This window comes from Salmo salar, chromosome 22, assembly GCF_965601325.2.
Source record: "Salmo salar chromosome 22, fSalSal1, whole genome shotgun sequence".
Lineage (NCBI taxonomy): Eukaryota > Metazoa > Chordata > Actinopteri > Salmoniformes > Salmonidae > Salmo > Salmo salar.
This window is the reverse complement of record NC_138312.1, coordinates 32410096-32429880: the sequence shown is the minus strand read 5'-3', so window position 1 is coordinate 32429880 and position 19785 is coordinate 32410096. Positions and strand designations below refer to the sequence as shown.

The following is a 19785-nucleotide window of genomic DNA, read 5'->3' as shown; positions in this document are numbered from 1 at the left end:
GTATTGGCCTGCGACCCCATTTTGATTTAAAAAACGTTGTGACCCCACCATGTAAAAATGTTCATGTAATCGAAGGCCAATGTTTACTTTTTTAATTGGGACTATGACAGTCTATTACAAATCAGCCTGATAGTACTTTTGATAGTATTTCAATCTGAAGGAAACATGGTTTGAAATGACTGAAATGCACAGGAGGTTGGTGGCAACTTAATTAGGGAGAACGGGATTGTGCTAATGACTAAAGCGGAATTAGTGGAGTGGTATCAAATACATCAAGCACAAGCTCCATTCTGGCCATTATTGTGAGCCGTTCTCCCCTCACCAGCCTCCTGTGCTGAAATGCATCAGAAAGGTATTCATCAAGCAATAATTTGAAATTATATTCTGTGTAGAAAAAAAAATCATTAGGTTTCCATCCAATAGCCCTTATGCACATTCCATGATCGAACGTTCTAAACACACTTCCTATCGGTGTGGCATTTCCGGTCAGTCTAGTTGTTATCGACGATATAACATTACTACCACTATGTCGCAGTTTTTTACTAGGTGTCTTCAGGACTTGCCTCAAATTAATATTAATGATGTACATCGAATTGTTAAATCAGCCTCAAAGACTCCAGCTAGCAAGAATGAAAAGGGGTTCAAGATGTATATAGGAAGCTACATAGACAACTATGAAGGTGAGTACCAAGTCAGTGACAGATATAACGTTAGCTAGCTACAATCATTAGCTAGCTAATTTAACTATTAACTGTAGCTAGCTAGTTACTTCGTAAAATGATGTAACGTTGACAGAATCTACCTGAGAATGTGTGTATTTTCGTTAGCTTGGTTAAGTTATGCTTGCTAGCTGTATTTGCTAGCTAAAAATAATTGTTATTCATGTCTTCTACACAGTATCTAACAAAGATACATTGACAGGGGAGATCACCGTGAGGGCTGCCTGTCACAGGTCCATGAGGAAGAGTGAAAAGCCACACAGCATGAGAGTAGGGAAAGGTTATAGATAGCTACCAGGGACCTTGTTAAACATCTCCTGTGAGACACTGTCATTATGGTCAAAATGTGTTGGAGACAGTGTCAACGTTTAATCTTATCAGTAGATAGATATTAATGATGGGTCCCAATCCCAATTTAGAATTGCCCACTTTACCAAATAACCTGTTAAGATCTGTTGATGCAGTGTTTGGTAATTGTGTTACTGAGACACAATCTATTCCTGTATAGTTAAATGAGCCCTTAGTTAATAAGACTAGACACTACTATGTTTGTTATTTATGGGCCGCATCATTCTTGTTTCTCACTTCAGTCACTTCACTTATCTTCACAGATGGTGTTAAAGCACTCCGTACCAGTGATAGTGGTCCAAAGCCACTGCTCCTGTGTTGCAGGAAGTGCTCTGTGCAATCATCTGGTGGCCCTTCTTTACCAGACAGCGCACAATTCTCAATTAAACATTCCTGCTGCACCACCAGTTCACAGCTGCACAGACACAGAACAGCGTTGGCACAAGCCAAGAACACTTGTGAGTCTATCAATATCCATTAAAAAATGCACCTGAAAAGTATTCAGCCTATGTAACAGTAAATCCTTGTTAATTAGGGTGTGAAACCAGGTCCGGTTGATGGGATAGAGTTCCGTAAACCTACTAACTCGTGTGCTGATGGAATAAGGTAAGTTGGAGGTTCCTAGAATGGAAACATTTTAGAAAACATTTTCTTGTGATTGTATCCAGATGATAATGACAAATGTTTGGGACAAAGACTCGGGGTAAATATATAATCTATAAATCTGTATATTTTAATTCATTTTATTTGAACTTTCGGGCTTGTGCTGGTTTCTGGAAAATTTACATGAGTCTTTGTCATAGTAATCTCTCCAACCTGATGTTAAGGTTTTAAAATGTTTTGCAGAAGTTCTCTCTACAAAGCACTCAATGGATACATGCCCGACATGGACCTTCTCCACGTCTCAGAAACGTATTCCAGCTTTTCTCCACTTACTGCCCCTCTTGTGACAACAATGGAAATGTCAGCTGACGTGCCCCTGGTTGAGTCCGCCTTGGGCCAGTGCAAGCCGGCAGTGTTCTGTCCTATCAGCTTCCACAGCCAAAGACCCGTGAAATTGTGAAGATTGCCGATGCCACTTCTCCACCAATACTTCCATTAGATGGCTACAGGCTTCAGGCTTCCCAGTGTGCTTACGTCCTTAGCCATCAGGAGCAGTTCCACCTCAAGGCATCAGAGACAACCTACGAGATGTCACATAAAGTCGAGGTTGCTACATGGGAGCAGAGCAGCAGCCCGGAATGGCATCAGCTCAGGAAAATGAGATTAACATCCTCTCGTTTCCGAGAGGTTTGCCATGTCCGGGGAGAGACCTCAGCTGACCACCTAGGTGAGCGGATGTTCAAGGGATCTGGTATGCAGACCATGGAGATGAAGAGGGGGCTAGCCATGGAGCCAGTGGCTGTACAGGAGTACTGCACACTGAAGAATGTTAACTTCTTTCCGTGTGGCTTCGTAGTGCACCCAGATGCTCCGTGGTTAGGATCCTCTCCAGATGGAATCATATTTGATCCCAGTGTGAGACCACACTTTGGACTCTTAGAGGTCAAGTGCCCAAATGTACCAAGTTATGTTGACTGCCCTTACAGAATGGAGAGCTGAAGTTGAAGAGATCTCATGCTTACTACTGGCAGGTGCAAGGTCAAATCCTTCTCACAGGTTGTAGCTGGTGTGACTTTGTCATCTGTACACAGGAGGACATCCTAGTTGAAAGGATATATACAGATCTACAGGTTTAAAAAACTATAAGAGAGAAGGTTGACCACTTTTTACCACTACTTGCAGAAGTGTCTATCTCGCACCTGAATGGATCCCCTGCATGGGTGCCAAGTTTAGTGGTTTTATGAAAAATAAGTATTGATGTTCTTGTGAAGAAATCTACAGTAGAATAGATTTGTTTAAAAAATGTATTTCAGCAAATGTTCAACAGTTCAGTTAATCAATTACACATCTCTAACATTGTATTCAATCTTGAATTCTGGCTATTCTGTGTTTACTTGATTTCTTTCCCCCACCCCTGTTACTCATTGCCTAATTAAAGCCAATACAAGCTCCACACAAACTGATATTCACTACAAAACAAGTGATTGATACATGTCGTAGATAAACAAATTATTATTTTGCTGCTAGCAAATAAACACATGTACATTTACACTGGCTTGGCCCATGGTCTGGACCGGATCAGAGACGGCACAGTCCACAGGCAGCGCACCTTATTCTTCATCCCCCTCAGTCGGAGCAGGTTTCAGTCATCTTTCCCAAACACCAGGTCTCTTTTGAATGTGCCAGTTCCACGCGAAGACCGTAGGAACAACACTTCTTTTTAGGTATTGTCGCCCTCCAATTTTTCCCTCAACAAAGTCACTTTCGACGAAATGTGTACTACACACCTTTGTGTGTTTGGTGACAGCAAAGTTGTCACGACGTACTGCCACCAACCACCTTTTTCTGAGCTCTACATCGACCGGGAAACGACGGAAGCTCACAATACCATTACATTTGGAAGAAACTGAACAGAGGCACTGAACAATGTTCATTAGCACCTCCTTTGCGGGGCTGTAATTTAAACGTAGTCATTGCGAACTATTTCAGTCAGAAATGCATAGACGATAGCTAGTAAAGTAATGATAAAAACAATAGCAGAACTCGCTCCGGAAGTCATCAACCCGATCGGATGTAAATTAGAACGTTGGAGGCGGTATAATGCATAGAGCCTAATAGGCTAATGAAGTGGTGATTAAAAAGCTCAGCCATGTGCTTCTTGCCAGTAACAACCGCATCATCAACATTAAGGGACATGGGCAGCTGTGAGGAGGAGGGTTTATTCTCCAGGACTTCAACCGTTTTACAGAACTTCTTGGGGTTAGACCCACAGAGCGAGAACTGCTCCTTGGTCTTCCGGATAGCCTGAGTGTGAGCGTGTGCCGAGCCTTTCGCCAAATGCAATTCTTGAGGTGGAGTAACTCTGCAAGATCACGGTCGAACCAGGGGTGGTAACTGTTTTTAATTATCATATTCTTTATGGGGGCGTGTTTATTAACAATATCACTGAAAATATAAATAAAGAAGGTCCAAGCGTCTTCGACAGAGGGGATCAAGCTGATTCGATACCATTTTACAGAGGCCAGTTCATGAAGGAAGGCTTGCTCATTAAAGTTTTTTTTAGCAAGCGTCTGACAAATCAGGACAGGTCATTTCACTGAGCAGCCATTACGAACACAGGCTGTAAAACAGTGACCACTAAGGCCATTACTGTCAAAGTGTGCGCAACTGGTCGAAGGAAGTCAGGTGCAGGAGAGCAGAGATGAGTGAACAGGCACACTTTATTCAGGCAGAGAAAAAACTGCCGAATTAACTGTGTCACAACACTCCGGCCCAAGGAACAAAGCGATAGTGCACAAAATACACAAAAATGGTACAAATAACCAACCAGCGCCGGGTTATAACATACCGCGTTGCTAAATGCACCTATCAGCTGGGCAGGTATGGGCTATCTGACAAAACCAGCCTGAAGCGTCACACACGTAAAAAAACAATACCACACACAGACATGGGGGGGAACAGGGGATAATATACATGTAGAGTAATGAGGGGATGTAAACCAGGTGTGCAGGAAAACAAGACAAAACAAATGGAAAATGACAGGTGGAGCGGCGATGGCTAGAAGACCGGTGACGTCGAACACCGCCCGAACAAGGAGAGGGATCGACTTCGGCGGGAGTGGTGACAATTACAGAAAACACCAGACTGAGACCTATCAAGATTATTTGTTAGGATAACGTCGAGGAGAGTAGCCTTTTCTGGGTGTTTGGAGTCATACCTTGTGGGATTGGTAATAATCTGAGAAAGATTTAGGGAGTCTCATTGCTTAAGGACTTGGTTGGGTGGTTCAAGCATGTTCCAGTTTGTCACCTAGCAGGACAAATTCAGACTTAGTGTAAGGGGCCAGGAGAGAGCTTAGGGCAGGTGGTGTTCGGGCTGGTGCTGATGAAGGACGATAGCACCCAGCAACAGTCAACAAAGAGCTATTTGAAAGTTTAATGCTTAAAACCAGCAAATCAAATGGTTTGGGGACAAACTTAGTGGAGGCTACCGAGCACTGAAGGTAATCCTTGGTAAAGATTGCCACTCCTCCACCTTTGGAAGACCGGCCTTGCCGAAAAAGGTTATAACCAGAAAGGTTAACATCAGTATTCAAAACACTCTTCCATAGCCACGTCTCAGTAATAACCAACACATCTGGATTGGAGCTGTGAACTCACACCTTCAATTGATCCATTTTAGGTAATAAGCTTCTAATGTTAACGTGCAAAAAACCCAGGCTTTTACGAGAGCAGAAATCAGTAAAGCAGATATCAGAGCACAAGTCAGAATTGGGGCTAGCAACAGTAGATGGGCCAGGGTGTACATGCACATTACCAGATATCATCAACAGTAATACAATCAAGGCACGCCATAGGACAGGGAGAGCTCTGCAGTGCTGATTTATGACATCTGAATGTGCATCAGATGGCAACAAGATCATATTGTACAGCAATTTCATCAGGTAACATGAATACAAAGCCGGCGAGAGGTGGTTAGAATGGGATGGTAGGCCAAAAGTCTGTGTAACCAATAGAGAGTGAGTCCCGAGTGTGGGAACAAACAGTCTGTCCCACGGTTGGGTAAACAAGGAAGTTCATAGTCAACAAAGCATGCAGGAGTCATGAGGCAAATAGCAAAATGCACAATAAAAAAATATAATATATAACGACTTGGGGCTATCCATTGTAAGTTCAGAGTCACTCGCCCCAACAGTGCGTGTGTGCTGGAGGTGAGCGAAAGCTTGGGAGAGAGGGGGGAAGTGTGGTGGGGTTGTCTGTACCAGATGGTGAGACAGGCCAGGGCAGACGGTGAACAGATCGCCAGGTGGAATCCAAGCAGCAGTGCAGCAGGAGTAGGTGTCACTCCCACTTGGGAGAAGCTTTTGATTTTGGAGGCAGATTTCTTGTAGAAAATGCCAGTGGATGGTCTTTGAACAGCAGGAGGGGGCTTCAAAGGGTGCTTCAAAGACTCCTGCCACTTGTTGGGCCCAAAGGCCTCAACACTTTTTACTTCACACCTCAGTGCTAATTGAAGTTGTATCTGGTCTGTCTTTCCAAGCCTGGCAGCTCTAACTCAGCATTCATTTGCCATAAAGTAAAATATATCATTGTAATGTACTTTATTTTTCTTCTTCGCTTTCAAAATAGCATCAGACCAAACTCTACTCACTCAGTTCCAGGTTGGATGGTGTCCTCAGGTCTCTGTTGTTTGTTTGCTAGAGCACCCTCCATATAAACTCAGCAAAGAAAGAAACGTCCTCTCACTGTCAACTGCGTTTATTTTGAGCAAACTTAACATGTGTAAATATTTGTATGAACACAACAAGATTCAACAACTGAGACAAACTGAACAAGTTCCACAGACATGTGACTAACAGAAATGGAAATGTGTTGGGGTCAAAATCAAAAGTAACAGTCAGTATCTGGTGTGGCCACCAGCTGCATTAAGTACTGCAGTGCATCTCCTCCTCATGGACTGTGCCAGATTTGCCAGTTCAAGCTGTTAGATGTTACCCCACTCTACCACCAAGGCACCTGCAAGTTCCCGGACATTTCTTGGGGGATTGACCCTAGCCCTCACCCTCCGATCCAACAGGTCCCAGACGTGCTCAATGGGATTGAGATCCAGGCTCTTCACTAGCCATGGCAGAACACTGACATTCCTGTCTTGCAGGAAATCACGCACAGAAGAGCAGTCTGGCTGGTGGCATTGTCATGCTGGAGTGTCATGTCAGGATGAGCCTGCAGGAAGGGTACCACATGAGGGAGGAGGATGTCTTCCCTGTAACGCACAGCGTTGCGATTTCCAGCAATAACAACAAGCTCAGTCTGATGATGCTGTGATACATCGCCCCAGACCATGACGGACCCTCCACCTCCAAATCGATCCCGCTCCAGAGTACAGGCCTCGGTGTAACGCTCATTCCTTCGACGATAAACACGAATCCGACCATCACCCCTGGTGAGACAAAACCGCAAGCCAAAGGCACATTCACGCAGATGACCTGGGTATCTTTTTTTTTGTGTTTTTCAGAGTCAGTAGAAAGGCCTCTTCAGTGTCCTAAGTTTTCATAACTGTGACCTTAATAGCCTACCGTCTGTAAGCTGTTAGTGTCTTAACGACCGTTCCACAGGTGCATGCTCATTTATTGTTTATGGTTCATTGAACAAGCATGGGAAACTGTGTTTTAACCCTTTACAATGAAGATCTGTGAAGTTATTTGGGTTTTTACGAATTATCTTTAAAAGACAGGGTCCTGAAAAAGGAACGTTTCTTTTTTTGCTATTGGATGGAACCCTAGCTATAGTCATGGCATGCTTTGTGTAAGAGCTATTGAAGTTTGAATTCCAAAATCTTTTTAAAAATTGTATAAATAAAAATGTGTGTTTTGTTCTCCATCCACCCCTGATTCCAAATATACTATCTTCATAATCATGGCATGCTTGACCTCCACCAACCCCTAGAGTTGACACACACACACAACTTTTTCCACCAAAACTACACATTCCTCTGTCCCTTGCCCTCCTGCACACTTCCCACATCTTGAAATTTCCCTCCTACACACTGCTGCAACATGACCATACATGTGGCACCTGAAACACCGCAGTCACAGGATATATCAGTTATCCTTTTAGAGCTTTTAACATGCCTTTGTCAGGTAAAGACTCTGACTCAAAACGACAGAAAGTGACTCCTCTACTTCCTCATGCTCACCACCAGGTCTGCGTCGCACCAAACAGCGGGTGTCACAAACACTAGAAATCTTCACCTTCAATTGCTCCACCTCCGCATTTAACGCTACCCCAGAAATCACTCCTTTCAATGGCGCCCTGTTCCTAAGAGAAAAGTAAGAAACCAATCTTGCCTGAGTTGCGTGACACAGAGCGCCTGCTCCCTCTGGGCGGAAGAAACACACACAAATATCACAAGTCCACTACAGTTTACCTTTACTGACTCAACTGCACCAAACTCCTTTCCCACCCACCCTGAAACCACAAATGGATCCGACAAAAGGCAAGGATCCACTTTCTCCGAAAATGTCACTCCTACTGAACCAGATTCTTCTTTATCATGTCCATCGATGCATGACTCAGGCTCCGAGCTCTTCAGCACACCTTCCACTTCACTCGCCCTCATTAGCCATCATTCACTTCCATTTCACCTCCAGAATTTGACCTGGTGTACTGCTCACTCTATTTGTACTTGCCACCAGTCATCTTCGCCCCCTCCCATCTAACCTTTCTATCGCCATCTTCATCAAATTCAACCTCAACCTCTGCTTTCCTCATTCTCTTGAATGCCTTCTTCCTCTCTCTTCTCTTCCATTCCTCACAGCAGGAACATAAGATTGTCTCCTGCAACTTAGTTAGAGGCAGTAAGTTCCCACACTCATAACAGAAGTTCCTGCTTGTAGCTTCTTTCCACTCCACCGTCCCCACGAAATATATGATCTTACCACAATTCACTCCCCTGTTTTCTCAAGGAAAGTAGCTAGCCTCCACCGTCCCCCAATTTTGAGTCCTGTCCCGGGACAATTTCCTGCTAGGGTGCGTTTCCATTTATTAACTATCTTGTGCCGATCAAAACAGCTGGACATAATGACATCACACCTGAAAAAGATATCCAATTCAGTGTCGAATAAACATTTTGTGGTTGAAGTGGTTTAATTTATGCATTAATAAATTGGCAACAGCCTGTATGCCCTCCCACCTACAGTGCCTTCAGAAAGTATTCACACCCCTTGACTTTTCCCACATTTTGTTGTGTTACAGCCTGAATTTAAAATTGATTACATTTATATTTTTTGTCATTGGACTACACGCAATACCCCATAATATGAAAGTGGAATCATGTTTTTAGAAGAAAAAAAATTATAATTAAAAAGGAAAAATGTAAATGTCTCGAGTCAATAAGTATTCAACCCCTTTGTTATGGCAAATTAGTTCAGGAGTAAAAATGTGCTGAAAAAGTCACATAATAAGTTGCATGGACTCACTCGTCACGTCACGTCTGAATCATTATGATTCACACCAGGACTCCATTACCTTAATAATTTCCTCCCCTTTATATGTCACTCTCCCATTTTTACTCACCAGTTGGTATTGTTCTTGTGTACTGCCTTATTTTAGTGTCGTGTGCTTGGTTTTGTTGTTTTATTAAAACATTTCACCTGCTTCCGACTCACCGCCCCGTCACTACACTCGTCATATTTTCAAGCATGGTGGTGTCTGCATCATCTTATGTATATGCTTATCATCGGTAAGGACTAGGGAGTTTTTTTAGGATAAAAAAACCCGGAAAAGAGCTAAGCACAGGTGAAATTCTAGATAAAAACCTGGTTCAGTCTGTTTTCCAACAGACACTGGGAGACAAATTCACCTTTTAGCAGGACAATAACCTAAAACACAAGGCCAAATATACACTGTAGTTGCTTACCAAGACGACATTGAATTTTCCTGAGTGACCTAGTTACAGTTTTGACTTAAATCGATGGCAAGACTGGAAAATGTCTGTCTAGCAATGATCAACAACCAACTTGACAGAGCTTGAAGAATTTTTTTACTAATAATGTGCAAATGTGTATATATACTTGTCTGTTGTATATATTGGGCTCGTTTGTAAAATATACTTTAGTCTCAATATGACTTCCTGTTGAAATAAAGGTCAATAAATAAGTGTTTAACATGATTTTTGAATGACCGAAACACGACCTAACCAAGCCACACTGCTTCTTCACACAATGCCCGCTTAACCCGGAAGTCAGCCACACCAATGTGTCAGAGGAAACACCGTACACCTGGCGACCGTGTCAGCGTGCATATGCCCGGCCCGCCACAGGAGTCGCTAGAGGACAAGGACATCCCTGCCAGCCAAACCCTCTCCTAACCCGGACGACGCTGGGCCAATTGTGAACCTCCCCACGGGTCTTCCGGTCGCGGCCGGCTGCGACCCTGCCTGGACTCGAACAAGGATCCCTAGTGGCATAGCTAGCAACCGCGATGCAGTGCCTTAGACAACTTTGCCACTCGGGAGGCCGACTTTAAAACAGTTACAGAGTTTAATGGCTGTGATAGGAGAAAGCTGAGGATGGATCAACAACATTGTAGTTACTCCACAATACTAACCTACATGACAGAGTGAAAAGAAGGAAACCTGTACAAAATAAAAAATATTCCAAAACATACATATGCCACTAAAGTAAAACTGCAAAAAATGTGGTGAAGAAATTAACTTTAGATCCTGAATACAAAGTGTTATGTTTGGGGCAAATCAAACACAACAACACATCACTGAGTACCAGTCTTCATATTTTCAAGCTTGGTGGTGTCTCATAACAGAAGTTCCTGGGAGACAAATTCACCTTTCAGCAGGACAATAACCTAAAACACAAGGCCAAATATACACTGGAGTTGTTTATCAAGATGACATTGAATGTTCCTGAGTGGCCTAGCTACAGTTTTGACTTAAATCGGCTTGAAAATCTATGGCAAGATTTGAAAATGTCTGTCTAGCAATGATCAACAACCATCTTCACAGAGTTGAAGAATTGTAGAAAGAATAACGTGCAAATATTGCACAACCCAGGTGTGCAATGCTCTTAGAGACTTATTCAGAAAGAATCACAGCTGTAATCGCTGCCAAAGATGATTCTAACATGTATTGACCCAGGAGTGTGAATACTTATGTAAAAGTGATATTTCTGTATTTCATTTTCAATATATGAGCAAACACTTCTGAAAACATGTGTGTAGATGGGTGAGAGAAAAAAATATATGGAATCCATTTTGAATTCCGACTGTGTCACAAAGTGTGGAATAAATCAAGGGCTGTGAATACTTTCTGAAGGCACTGTATCTGTTTCATGTCTCAGGTAGCCCGTGAAAGCCTGAATGGATAGAATGCAATAATTGGCAAATATTTGACCTATTCTAATAATTCTCACGTGGCAAAATATCGCCATGGTCCGTGCCATGGTGAAACTTTCACTCCTGTACATCTGAAATAATTGGATAGTGAAACTTGCCAGCCAACCAGAAAGGTAAGGTGAAGCGGTTCAAGAAACAATTGTTATAGTTGAAAATAATTCTGCAAGCAGAGTAGGCCTTTAGAATTAAATGTGGAGTGGCGCTTTATGGTTTCGCGATGACATCACGTGCCCTGCGTACCTTCAAAATTATTCGGCAATTATAATTTCTTTAAAAGAAATACGGTTTACATCATAATTTGTCGCAATGAAGAAAGTTTAACGAAAGTAAAATCCACCCCTGCCACTTCCATTACACATGTAGCAATTAATATATTCTTTTTGACATTGGTTTTGTCGAATATAACTGGGTCAATGGAAAAATGCCTATGTTGCAGGCTTAGAACTACTGAATTTATTTAAACACCATAGAACAAAGCGGGACGAAAACCAAATGCTGTTGTGCTCAAAATATATCTTCATAAACGAAAAGGCACAGGGCGAACCCAAAGTGCAAAATATAAAGTACTCAGGAAATAGTAGGAGAGATTCCTCTCAGGAAAACAAGTAACATTTACAATGACCGACAATGACAAATGGGAGAGGGAGTATATATACAGTGATAGACTGGGGATTGGAACCAGGTGTGTGTAATGATGACGAGACAAATCCAGGGTTGATGAGTGAAGGGCGTTTGCCAGCAGTAGGTTCAGCAGCGGCTAGAGGTTTGGCGACGCCGAACGCCTGAGCTGGACAGGAGGGGGAGCCAAAGCGAAGGCTGGTGTGACAGCCTACTCTTAATCCCTTGGCAATAATGGTACCAAATCACCTGTCTGGATACTTAAATTCAACATGTTTTGTCCAATATTTCAAGATAGGATGGTCATATTGTTATGACGTTTTCAGGGCTGATGTAGAACACATAGATGATTCAAATAAATAAAAAAATATTACATTAAAATGCATTATACAAATCAAAATTAAGCACTTCATATGCAAATTAGGCAGTAAGGAATACATATTTCAGTAAAATAAGCCCAATAATTTAGGATAGGGTGGTCATATTAACACATGTTCATGCTTTATGCAAAACTGAGAGTTTTAAACAATGAATGAAATTAGAATACAACTTTTTATACAACTTTATGCAAATGATATACTTAATACACCACCGCCAACACACACAGCCTGACACAGATACACTTCTCAGCATCTCCACACACTCACATAGCACCCCCACCTCATCACACATAGCGTAACACTGACCCACACTTCTCGCTAAGTCGGAACTGTAACACAGAATGCTACTAGTCTAATAACATTGTTTACTTATAAGGTAGGCCTACACCTGGGTTACATTGTAATGTTGTTTTTGGTGTTGATGAGTTACTCTGGTGATGGGAGGATAAACTGCAGCAAATAATTTTTGCCTAGGCACAGAAGAGACAGATGGGGCACATTTTCAATTCAGTTGTATTTGGCTATGTTTTTATCGATTGTAGGGCTGTAGCCACTGTATTCTGGTCGTTTTTACTTGAAAGAATAAAACAATCACTCAAGAAACTCGCACTGGCAAAATACAGACAATGCCGCGCAGCGCTGCTTCTCACCCGGTTCGTTGCCTCTGCAAACTGCTTCAGACAGTAGCTGTGTTCAAATACCCATACTAACATACTGTAAATTACATGAGTATATACTACATACTGTTAGTTCATTTTAGTATATTTTAAACGAACGGTATACATTCAGTTGAGCGTACTAGCATTTTGCCTGTCTACCGGAAGTTGATGCTGTTGCTATGCAATCTCTTGCTAGCATAACAAATTACTAGCTAGACATCTTATGAAAATCTTAGGTAAATTCAGAGTGTTGTCAGTTCGTAAATGCAGAGCGTTTTGCTATCGGAGCGTTCAGAGCGCACACTGGACGTTCTGGCCGAGGAGTAGGGTTGATCCCTTAGCTATGTGATAACTACCTCTGAGGGTTTAGAGCTTGAGGTAGTCACCTCATACAAGTACTTGGGAGTATGGCTAGACGCTACACTGTCCTTCTCTCAGCACATATCAAAGCTGCAGGCTAAGGTTAAATCTAGACTTGGTTTCCTTTATCGTAATCGCTCCTCTTTCCCCCCAGCTGCCAAACTAACCCTGATTCAGATGACCATCTGTGGCGGAAGAATCAGAATTAGTTGTGTAACATAGATAATTAAGATGTCTTATCTGCATAATATGCTTATGTGATATACTTGTTATTAGAATGTATCCCTTTGGACTCTGGTGTTGGCAGTTGCACTTCTTCTCTCAGCTGGGGCTCAGTCACCTGGGGCCCATTGAGGGTAGAGGTCAGGCTTGTCTTTCATATGTCCCTGGTGCTATGCAAAATATCAGAAAGGGAAGAGGACAGGAGGGAACATTGTCTTCATATGTGAATGTGTCTACCTATTCTTAAACCATGTGAAGCGATGGCGTGATTAATGGGGAACCAATTACTTGTCTCCACAATGTCTGTGCGCCAGTCACTCCCTCCTTTGGCATTGGGGGATGTGTGTGGTAGTGTCTGGAACCATTGTATATCATCTCTGATGTTGCACTTATCCTGGGTTAGTGTATGACCTAGAGGCTCACTCCCCTCAGTGAGCTTGTCCAGGAGTGGGGTCAAGAAGGGATTTTACTTGAGATCGGAGTATCTGGAGTTGACATTTGATTTTTGCCTCTTGATGAGTTGGTGTTTTTGTGCTATGAAGTGCCAGGAACGAGATTGTAACCTCGTCTTAGGGACCAAGCAGAACGATAATTTATAGCGAATGCTTTCTGGCTACGGGATACTCCTTTCTCATTTAAAAAGTCTCACCTTGTGACCCGTTCAAAACATCTGTGGTTTGTTATGTCGACTAGGGGGTGGATCTTGGCTATAAAAGACCTTTGTACTTTTGTCTCGCCGCTCTCAACGGATCATCAGAAACGGTGATTCTTCGACAAGCCATTGCTATTGCAAAGCTCTCACTAATAAAGATTTAGTTTAAGTATAACTCTGACTTGTGTAATACGTTTGTCTCTCCTCATTTGATAGTAAAGAAATTAACCACCACACATCCTACCCATGCTACTTCTTCTTCTTCGATGAGGTTTAATGGTGGTTGGCATCCAATATGTTGCATTACCGCCACCTACTAGACTGGATTACAATTCCCTTATACTTCGCTTGAAAAATAAATAAACAAATACCCTACCATCTAACACTATACTCACAAATTGTTACAAAAATAAACAATGAAAATAAAAATAACAACACCCTACTCCACTATTTAAATATATTTAGTCCTACCTCATGCCAACAACCTGACAGGATGGGACATCACTACTTAACACACCCTGTAACTCTTCTGATGTCAAGTCTCGCATACCTAAATACTTCTCTGCAGCTGCCACCACAACCTCAATTTTCTGCGACTTATATTCCATCCCTTCAGTACAGTTGATAACCATTGCTATAAATGCTAAAAATCCAATCTTACTGAAACATATATCACTTGTTGGCCTATCTCTCTGTACTGGTACAGATCTACTTCTCACATCACTCCTCTCAGGATCCCCCCCCCCCCTCTACTTTGTTCACTGAATCAGCATATGACAACTTCTGCACTATTCTAACCATGCAAACCTCTCACACAGGACATTTCTGATCCCCAGCCCCATGGGCACCCCTACAATTAACACATACCACTATTTTCCCCAAGTTTTTAAAAATATATTTCTTTACTTTATTTAACTAGGCAAGGCAGTTAAGAACAAATTCTTATTTACAATGACGGCCTAGGAACAGTGGGTTAACTGCCTTGTTCAGGGGCAGAACGACATATTTTTACCTTGTCAGCTCAGGGATTCAATCTTGCAACCTTTCAGTTAATAGTCCAACCCTCTAACCACTAGGCTACCTGCCGCCTCTGTGACTTATGTTCCATACCTTCAGTACAGTTGATAACCATTGCTATAAATGCTAAAAATCCAATCTTACTGAAACATATATCACTTGTTAGCCTCTCTCTCTGTACTGGTACAGATCTACTACTCACACCACTCCTCTCAGGAATGCTACACATTCCTTTGTCTCATGCCCTTCTGCACACTTCTCACACCTAGGAACCTCCCTCCTACACACTACTGCAACATGCCCATAAGCTTGACACCTGTAACAACATAATGTATTCGGTACAAAAGCATGTACAGGATAACTTATATAGCCTAACATCACTTTGTCGGGCAAAGACTCAACATCAAAACTCAAAAGAACAGACAATGACTCTTCTGTTTCACCACTCTTGCCACCCTGTCTGCGTCATACCAAACAATGAGCATCACAAACAGCGGGAATCTTCCCCTTCAGTTGGTCAACTTTTACATTTACTGCTACCCCAGTAATCACTCCTTTCAATAGTGCCCTTTTCTTGAGAGCGAAACAATTCACATTTCTTTCCCCCATTCGTTTATCGCAGAGCGCCTTCTCCCTCTGACCAGCAGAAACACAAACAATTATCACAAGACCACTTCTGGTTACCCTCACTGATTCCACAGAACCCAACTCTGTTTTCACCCACCCTTAAACCACAAATGGATCAGCCAAAAGACAAGGGTCAATTTTTTCCAAAAACTTCACTCCTGTCACAGACTCATCTTTATCCTGACCCTCGGGCAAGCCTCGGCCTTCGAGAACTTCACCAGACCTACCACCTCCTACCATGCTAGATTACAGAGACGTAATTCATAGGTCGGCAGGTAAGGGTGCTCTCGAGCGGCTAGATGTTCTTTACCATTCGGCCAGATTAGCCACCAATGCTCCTTATATGACACATCACTGCACTCTATACTCCTCTGTAAACTGGTCATCTCTGTATACCTGTCGCAAGACCCACCGGTTGATGCTTATTTAGAAAACTTAGGCCTCACTTCCCCCTATCTGACATACCTACTGCAGCCCTCATCCTCCACATACAACACCCGTTCTGCCAGTCACATTCTGTTAAAGGTCCCCAAAGCACACACATCCCTGGGTCGCTCCTCTTTTCAATTCGCTGCAGCTAGTGACTGGAACGAGCTGCAAAAAAAACACTCAAACTGGACAGTTTTATCTCAATCTCTTTGTTCAAAGACTCAATCATGGACACTCTTACTGACAGTTGTGGCTGCTTCGCGTGATGTATTGTTGTCTCTACCTTCTTGCCCTTTGTGCTGTTGTCTGTGCCCAATAACATTTGTACCATATTTTATGCTGCTACCATGTTGTGCTGCTGCCATGCTGTGTTGCTACCATGTTGTTGTCATGTTGTGTTGCTACCATGCTGTGTTGTCATTAGGGTTGGGTTGGTTACTTTCTAAATGTAATCCATTACAGTTACTAGTTACCTGTCCAAAATTGTCATCAGTAACACAATTTTTGGATTAACCAAACTCAGTAACGTAATCTGATTCCTTTCAGTTACTTTTTCGATTACTTTCCACTTAAGAGGCATTAGAAGAATACACAAATGTATGTTACCAATTGAACATCTATTGCAGGATAAACCAATGTTAAAGTTTACATAGCTGGCCAAATATGGATGTTAAATTTTACTTTATGGGTTGGTTATTTAGGCTTCTTCTAACCCATCGCTTTCTACTACATATAATATTATGATTACATTATATCTTTACATTAATATATATAATTTATAAATCCAAAAATGGATGTAGCAACTACAGATTGCCCCTTTAAGTGTATCAAAAGCCCCACTTTTATTCAATAGGCTGGGATCCGCACTATGCAGATGTTGCAAGAGTGCATTTTTCACTGGCTGTCCTGTTGCAAGAGCGCATTTTTCACTGGCTGTCCTGTTGCAAGAGTGCATTTTTCATTGGCTGACAAGGACAATGTTTTTTCGAGAACCAGTTACGGTAAAATAACATTTTGTTTCTATGTCATATAGACCCATTATTCCATATAAAACATATACTGTATGAAGTGAAAAGTTGTGTTAATACAGAAAAGCCCAGCACATTAAAGCCTGTTTGTGAAAGGCCACCAATTTCACAGGAAGTTTACCCAGAATATATGGACATTGTAGTAAAAAATGAAGCCCTCCAAACTTAACCAAATGAGGTATAATATTCCAGAAACTATGAGGATTTTTTAAAGTACCTTTTAACCCAGTTTATCTTATGTGGCTTGTTTTTCCATATGAAGTTGTACAATGGCCTATCTCAGGTACAGCAAGTGGATTTGGGAATGTCAGTAGATGAAAAAAGATAGGATGCACAAGATAGCCCCTCAGCTTTGGATAAAAGCACCCTCCATTGAAGACATATATCCCTCCCTAACCATGAGGATACTTCTTTTGATAGATTCAGTTACAGGATTCAAATTAAGATCACCAAAAATCTTAAGACTGTGAATGATCTTTACACCGAGGTAGGTTACAGTATCTTTTTCAGAGATGTTACCATCTGCTGGATTGACAGCTACTTTCAGAATAAACATCTCACATTTGGAAGGATTTAATACCAAACCTGAGATTTTGGAGAACTGCATCACAATATCCAATGCTAATTTTACTTGTGACACATTTTTCACGGTGTCATCCGCCAGTTGGGATATCTTGATCTCTCTGGCCTGGAATGTAATGCCTTCAAATTTCAGCAGTTCCCAATATTTCTGTAACGGCGTTGGTAGTCGGGTTGTTAGGAATGAGGCGCAGGAAGCAACGAGCATAGGGAGTGTTGTTTTTTAATAACACTTTGAAAAAACTAAGTTCCCAAACACAGGGGAATAAATACAAGGTGCGACAATGCCAAGCCGATAAGAACAAGATAGTCGATAACAATAATTAATCCCGCACGACAAGGAGCGGGCCAGCTAAACTAAATAGCCACTCTAATGGCTAATTGACCACAGGTGTCTAAAATTTAAAAAAAAGGGAAAAGCAAAAGGGAATCGGTGGCAGCTAATAGGCCGGTGACGACGACCGCCGAGCACCACCCGAGCAGGAGGGGGCGCCACCGTCGGTGGGAATCGTGACAGTACCCCCCTCCTGACGCGCGGCTCCCGCAGCGCGCCGACACCGGCCTCGAGGTCGACCCGGAGGGCGAGGCGCAGGGCGATCCGGACGGAGGTGGTGGAAATCCCTCAACATAGATGGGTCCAGGACGTCCTCCGCCGGCACCCAGCACCTCTCCTCCGGGCCGTACCCCTCCCAGTCCACGAGGTACTGCAGGCCCCTCGCCCGGAGTCTCGAGTCCAGAATGGCCCGTATGCTGTACGCCGGGGACCCCCCGATGTCCAGAGGGGGCGGAGGGACCTCTGGCACCTCATCTTCGTGAAGGGGACCAGCTACCACCGGCCTGAGGAGAGACACATGAAACGAGGGGTTAATACGGTAATAGGAAGGGAGTTGCAACCGATAACACACCTCGTTTATCCTCCTCAGGACTTTGAAGGGCCCCACACACTGAGGCCCCAGCTTCCGGCAGGGCACGCGGAGGGGCAGGTTCCGGGTCGAGAGCCAGACCCTGTCTCCCGGTGCGAACACGGGCGCCTCACTGCGGTGGCGGTCAGCACTCCTCTTCTGCCGCGCACTGGCCTCCTTTAGTGAGTCCTGGACGGCTCTCCAGGTCTCCTTGGAGTGCTGGACCCAGTCATCCACCGCAGGAGCTTCGGTCTGGCTCCGGTGCCATGGTGCCAGGACCGGCTGGTAACCTAACACACACTGAAAGGGTGATATGTTAGTAGAGGAGTGGCGAAGTGAGTTCTGGGCTAATTCAGCCCAGGGAATATACCTCGCCCACTCCCCTGGCCGGTCCTGGCAATACGACCTCAGGAACCTGCCCACCTCCTGGTTCACCCTCTCCGCCTGCCCATTGCTCTCGGGGTGATAACCGGAGGTCAAACTGACCGAGACCCCCAGCCGCTCCATAAACGCTCTCCAGACCCTGGATGTGAACTGGGAACCTCGATCAGAGACAATGTCCTCCGGCACCCCGTAGTGCCGGAAGACGTGGGTAAATAGGGCCTCCGCAGTCTGCAGGGCCGTAGGGAGACCGGGCAATGGGAGGAGACGGCAGGACTTAGAGAACCGATCCACAACCACCAGAATCGCCGTGTTCCCCTGAGAGGGGGGAAGATCTGTCAAGAAGTCGATGGACAGGTGCGACCATGGTCGTTGTGGAACGGGGAGGGGCTGTAACTTCCCTCTCGGTAGATGCCTAGGAGCCTTACTCTGGGCACACACCGAACAGGAAGAGACATAGGACCTCACGTCCTTAGCCAAGGTGGGCCACCAGTACTTCCCCCTTAGACTCCGCACTGTCCTCGCCTCACCAGGATGACCCGCAGTAGGTAGCGTGTGCGCCCACCGAATCAAACAATCACGAACACCGAGTGGCACATACATGCGCCCCACGGGCACCTGCGCAGGCGCAGGTTCCAACACCAATGCCCGCTCGATGTCCGCGTCCACCTCCCATACAACTGGTGCCACCAGCCTAGACGCTGGAATGATGGGAGTTGGATCGATGGGCCGGTCCTCCGTGTAATAGAGATGGGACAGCACATCGGCCTTAGTATTCAGGGAACCCGGTCTATAGGAGATGGTAAACCTAAACCGGGCGAAGAACATGGCCCACCTCGCCTGACGTGGATTCA

The 19785-nt window shown here is 43.8% G+C and overlaps 1 protein-coding gene and 1 long non-coding RNA gene across 2 annotated transcripts in view; both read left to right on the top strand.

Moving 5' to 3' along the window:
* The first annotated feature begins 489 nt into the window (after positions 1-489).
* LOC145862625 (uncharacterized) lies at positions 490-2330 on the top strand. The gene is made up of 4 exons (XR_014382170.1): positions 490-680; positions 1331-1525; positions 1603-1673; positions 1914-2330. It is a non-coding gene; the product is annotated as an uncharacterized LOC145862625 (long non-coding RNA).
* A 75-nt stretch (positions 2331-2405) lies between these two features.
* LOC106583144 (uncharacterized) overlaps positions 2406-19785 on the top strand; it is a 32559-nt gene continuing 15179 nt past the window's right edge. The window contains exon 1 of the mRNA XM_082967495.1: positions 2406-2585. Within this exon, the coding sequence (XP_082823621.1) occupies positions 2406-2585 (180 nt within the window). The remainder of the gene's footprint in view (positions 2586-19785) is intronic.